Source organism: Leishmania donovani, chromosome 22 (genome assembly GCF_000227135.1).
Source record: "Leishmania donovani BPK282A1 complete genome, chromosome 22".
NCBI classification, from domain to species: Eukaryota; Euglenozoa; class Kinetoplastea; order Trypanosomatida; family Trypanosomatidae; genus Leishmania; species Leishmania donovani.
The window spans coordinates 500129-505418 of record NC_018249.1 but is presented as its reverse complement, the minus strand read 5'-3'; the positions used below and the strand labels follow the sequence as shown (position 1 = coordinate 505418).

The 5290-nt window shown below is 59.5% G+C and overlaps 1 protein-coding gene across 1 annotated transcript; it reads left to right on the top strand.

Annotated features, from left to right (window-relative positions):
• Positions 1 to 2648: 2648 nt before the first annotated feature.
• LDBPK_221120 (ATG12/APG12, putative) lies at positions 2649 to 3245 on the top strand (the record flags this gene model as incomplete). The annotated part of the gene is made up of 1 exon (XM_003860811.1): positions 2649 to 3245. One exon carries the CDS (start codon positions 2649 to 2651, stop codon positions 3243 to 3245), a length of 597 nt encoding a protein of 198 aa, XP_003860859.1.
• Positions 3246 to 5290: the final 2045 nt, after the last annotated feature.

The following is a 5290-nucleotide window of genomic DNA, read 5'->3' as shown; positions in this document are numbered from 1 at the left end:
AACCAGCACCGTTGGGCGCCGTTAAGGCCCACTGCATACGGTTCAGGCTAGGTCCAGGCTTACACTCCACATCACCGCGACGCAGCTAAAGCAGAAAAGCAGTAGGCGGATGCGTACATTTGCTGAATCGCCGACACGATTCGTAGTGAGCTGGCCCAAGCGTGATCATCACCGCAAGCCACTTCAGCACCGCGCCAGCCCAGACCTGTCCGCCGGCACCAAAAGTCCGCAGCCGTACCCGAGGGCAGGCTGTGCAGGCCCTTGGCGCCCCCAGGGAATGGGCACTGAACCCTGATACCACACTGAGGTGGCCGGCATCATCAGGATGAGAAGGAAAGGGACCAAACATCACAGGGCATCGCCGCTGACGGGAATGCACAGGCGCAGAGCCGTGAGTGACAGGTCTGCATGACCCTTTCTTTTTTTCACCTGCTCAAGCGACCTTCTTTCGTTGCACCCAGGAGGACTGCATCCTTTGCGTGTCCGCCTCGTCGCCTCTCCTCATCGCACCGGCCTGCTGGTTTGTAGGGCGTGTGCCACGCCCAACGTACTTTGCTCATCGACGTATTGGACTCTGCACGCGTACATGCATGTATATGTATCGATGCAGTGACCTCGTGTCTTGCACATCCCTCTCTCTCTCGTATCAGGTCCAACGGGCACTCCGTGGAGACTGGCGGAGCTTCTGAACCGACTCCGCCCAACTTCACCGTGTTGTCGACACCACCGCCACCGCAGCTGAAGGAGGGATGGGAGTGACGAGACCACTCACTGTTCCCTGAGGTGTCTGTGTGCATGTGCGCTGGAGAGCCGGCGTCCATCGCCGCTGGCTTCTTTCTTCTGATGAACACGTATATGCACACGCTGAGAGGTTTCTCATCCCCTCTCCTGGCGGTGTACAGCTTGCTCAGGCTCGGCTGTGAAGCCACACTCACGCGCACTAAAAATGAAAACAGCAACATGGAGCACATGTTATGCGCTGTGTTGACCGCACGTGTCCCCGCCTCTTCTGTTCGTGCTCCGCCTCCTTCCTATTTCTTCACGCCTGTTGCGGCTGGTGCGGAGGCCTCTGTCGCAGCCCTCTTGCTTGTTACGCTCTGCGGCGAAACGCGCCCTGCCTTGCTCTGTCGTGAAACACTTCGTGAACGGCACGCACACATCGCAAACAACATCAACGCAAAAGGGAGGCTCAGGCGATGATCACCGTAGGCGAGTCTGAAGGAAACGAAAAGAGGACATCGCCGGCGGTGGGCGCCAAGAACCTGCTGGAGCCAGACTGGCGGAGGGGGGGGGCGGCTGGCTGGCTAGCGGAAGGAAGAAAGCACCTGGAGAAGGAATAGGCAAGGTGGGGTTGGGGGTCAGGAAAGTGCCATGCCCTCTCCCCTCCTCCTCCTCTTCCCTCCTTCCTTCTCCTCGCACCTGTTGCTCAGCGCCTCAAGAACGCCCAGCAGTTGCGTTCTTGCTTTGGTGCATGTGCGCACAAGAAGAGCAACAACGGAAGGAAAACGAAAGACACTTCAGGAAAGGATGGCCAGCACGTAACTTGGCGCTCTACCATGCTTGTGCCGTGCTTCTCTGGGGTGCTCTCCTCACCTTCTTTGGGCTCTCAACCTCCTTCATTCCGTCCCGTCCCGCCCCGGTCCCGCCGCCTTTCTCGTCACTCATTTTACTTGTCACTTCCTCTCCTCTCTCACACTTCGCGTGTCTCTCCCGACGCCCACGTTTGCCCCAAAGCCGCAGCTCTAGAGCGGCTTGTTCTTGTCTCACCAGCCGCACCTCTCCTACCCCGTTCTTGCTTGTTTTTTCCATCATCGGCCTCCAGAAGGCTTTCCTTCTCCTTGCCCCTCTCTCGTTCTCCTTGGCTGTATTCTCGGGAGGGCCGCAGTTCTTCCGCCCTTCTTTCCCCAGCGAGAGGTCTGCTTCACTGCGTGAGAAGCCTTTTTTTTTGGGGGGGGGCACTTGCTCTCTCACTTATACATACGTAGGGAGACCTTCTATCACTCCCTCCGCCGACACAGTCGACGCTTCCTCGCCTTCTACACGTTGAGCGGTCCTTTCCTCTGAGACGAATCTGTTTCTGTGCCCCTTGTGCGTAGATGCCACGTGTAGGCGACGGGCGCACCTCGCTGGGCGACGCCGCTCCACCACATTCACCGTCGCCACCGCCCTCCTCCTCATCCTTCTCATCCGCGCCTTATGTGTCGCCGTGCGAGTGTGGCGACGACGCGGAGGACGACGGCCACCGCCAGAGCGGGAGCAGGGCCGTCTCCTCCACTTTCTCCCGAACGAGTCTACAGAAAACAAAGGACGAGGCAGTGATATCCTCCGACAAGAGCACCCGGGCCCTCTCACCCATGGACTCCTTCTCATGCAGCGCCACGACCAGCAGCACACGCCGAACTTCTCTGCAAGGCGCGATGCAAGAGCAGACGGGAGCGAGGAAGCTTAGCCAGTCCACTGTATCTGGCTCAGCACCATCTTCTGACGCAGCCGCGTGCCCGAAAGGGCATACCCAAACTTCCGCTAGCGTCGCGGTATCGCGCGGACGAGGCCTTCATGCATTGCAGAGCCCCTCGCCAACGCTGACGCCGCCGCGCCTCGCGCCATCCGTGTCATCGCCACTCACGACTTCGTCACAACTCACTAGCATGCACGCGCCACCAAAGCCGCCGCCGCCACCTCGCACCCACTACCAGTACATGCACTCCTTCGAATGCCGCTGCCTGCTATCCAAGAAAATGCTAAGGCTATACGGCGCTGGCACGGTTCCAGTCATTGTAGAGCCGACGGAGAGCCATCTGCGGCTGTCTCCGTCGCCGCCCTCCCTGCACGGGGATTCCAAGTCGTCCGCTGGTTCAGCAGGCAGTTTCGGTGGCTACGCACGGAACGGGCAGCTCTCCTCCAGTGGCCGCTCCGGTGCGGGTGTCACGGCGTCCTCGGCCGCATCAGCCTTCACCTCCCCCTCAGCGAAGAGTACACTCAAGTGCATCTTGCCGCGCTCCAAGTCCGTTGCGGAGGTAATTCTGACTTTGCGAGGTCGCCTCGCCTTGGACAGCTGCCAGTCGTTGTTTCTCTCCGTTGGAGAGAATGACGTGCTCGTGCCTGGAAATTCGCTTCTCGGCGACCTCTACGAGCGCTACCGCAACCCCGACGGTTTCCTGTACCTTGGCTACTTGCTGGAAAACACCTTCGGCGGAGACGTGCGCTCTGCCGCTGTAGAAGCCTCCGTTCATACTGTGAGGTGACGGGTGCAGCGGTGATGGCAGTCTGTTAGGGGAGGGTCTGTGGGTGCATGCACACGCGCGCTGTGTGTGGTTTGGTGGCGTTTCTGTTGGCTGTTCTCTCTGGCGCGTTGTCTCGACCCCTCTTTTCGCGTGTCTCCGGCGAGGCAACGCGAGAAAAGCGCCTCCGCTTCGTTTCTCTTTAGGCGTGCGTGCGTGTGTGCTGCATTCGGATGTTGTACGCGCTGGCGTTCATTTTCTTTCTCCCTCCTTGCCATGTGATGCCCTCACAAGGCTGTCACTGCACACGTCTGCTTCGCACCCGTGCGTCTCTTGTATCCCGAGAGATGCACAGGTGCGCGTCGCCAGCGTGTTGTCGAGCGTACATACTCCTCCTCTGTCTTCCCTCGCTCGTTTGCCTGTCGATTCTGCAACGCACTAGCGAGAGTAAGAGCAGTGCGCGCATTTTAGTGTGGGCGACTCGTGAGGGGGGTGGCAGCCGCGGCTGGCACCTTGCCAATGAAGCTGGTCTGCATACATGCAGCCCGCGTGCATGTGTGCTTGTCTCGTGCCAGTTTCGTCATGCTGATTCGTCTTTCACTCTTCGGACTCCTCTCTCGTGCCTCCCCCCGTCCTCGTCTTCTCTCGCGTGGGCTCCCTGCTCAGCACGTCACTGGGTTGCGTGGCCGTCGGACTGTGGTACCACTTTGTTGGTGTACCTGTCCGGGGACGCCACCAACGACGTGTCTGCGTGCTTGTCTATGTGCGAGGTGGTTGGTATGTGGTTCGCTGCTGGCGCTCAGCAGCACGGCAAGGCATGGGTTTCACGCACGAGTGTCTCGAGAGCATCCACAAAACAATTCGAACGAAAAAGCGGAAGGAAAAGGGGGGCTGAGGGCGGTGCGCAAAAAAAAAAATCTAGATGTCTGGCGCGCGCACGCTTCCGCCCGACGGTGCGTAATGGTCGCTACAAGAGGCGCGTATAGACATGATCCCGTCTGAGAAGCGAGGAGACGCAACGGCAACAAGAGGACGATCTCCTGCGCGAGCCTTGCAGCGACTCAGCAGCGCGCATCTCCCTTTTAGATCGCCTTTCTGGGATTATGCGCGCTGCTGAGTCGCGCAGCGATGATATCCATACCGGTCACTGTCATCATCACATCAGCGGAAGCGCACACTCTTCAGGTTGTCTGCGTCGCCTTTTGCTCACTTCAAGGCTGTTTCTTCTTTTTCTCGGCTACTCTACTCCTCCCCTTTCCTCATCCGCCGCGGCGCTTGCATGTCCTTAATCCGCGACAGCTGACATCACCGTCAATTCGCCTTTCTCACTAACACGAACTCCTACCTTCCTCCTCCCACCCCCCACACAAGCCCACAAACCATTCTACCACAGGCTGTGCGTGCGCGCTCACATCCATAGAGGTAGCACATCACCATCACACGCCCATATACACAAGCCATCACCACCATAGAGAAAGAGGAAGGCACTCACGCCCGCAGGTTTACCTAACCAACCATCCACCACCCCGAACCCGATCTCGAGCGAGAGATGTCCGGCGAGCCGACGGCGATGGATGCGTGCGCTGCGCCTGCGAAGCGTGCGCGGACGGAGGAGGCGGAGACGGAGGTTGCGCGGCCGTCCGGCGAGGCGGCCGGCGTGCCAAGCCTGTCGACCGCGGAGGATCTCGTCATGAAACCGGTTGCGGCTGGCACCGAGGTACTGACGGCGGACAAGGTTGCCAAGGGGACGAATGCCGAGGAGGAGCCGCTGCAGCAGGAGAACCCGCTCCGCTACGTCCTCTTCCCAATCCAGTACCATGACATCTGGCGCAAGTACAAGGAGCAGGAGAGCTGCATCTGGACGGTGGAGGAGATCGACCTGGGCAACGACATGAAGGACTGGGCAATGCTGAACGACGGGGAGCGGCACTTCATCAAGCACGTGCTTGCCTTCTTCGCCGGCAGCGACGGCATAGTCATCGAGAATCTTGCGCAGCGCTTCATGAGCGACGTGAAGGTGCCAGAGGCGCGCGCGTTCTACGGGTTCCAGCTGATGATGGAGAACATCC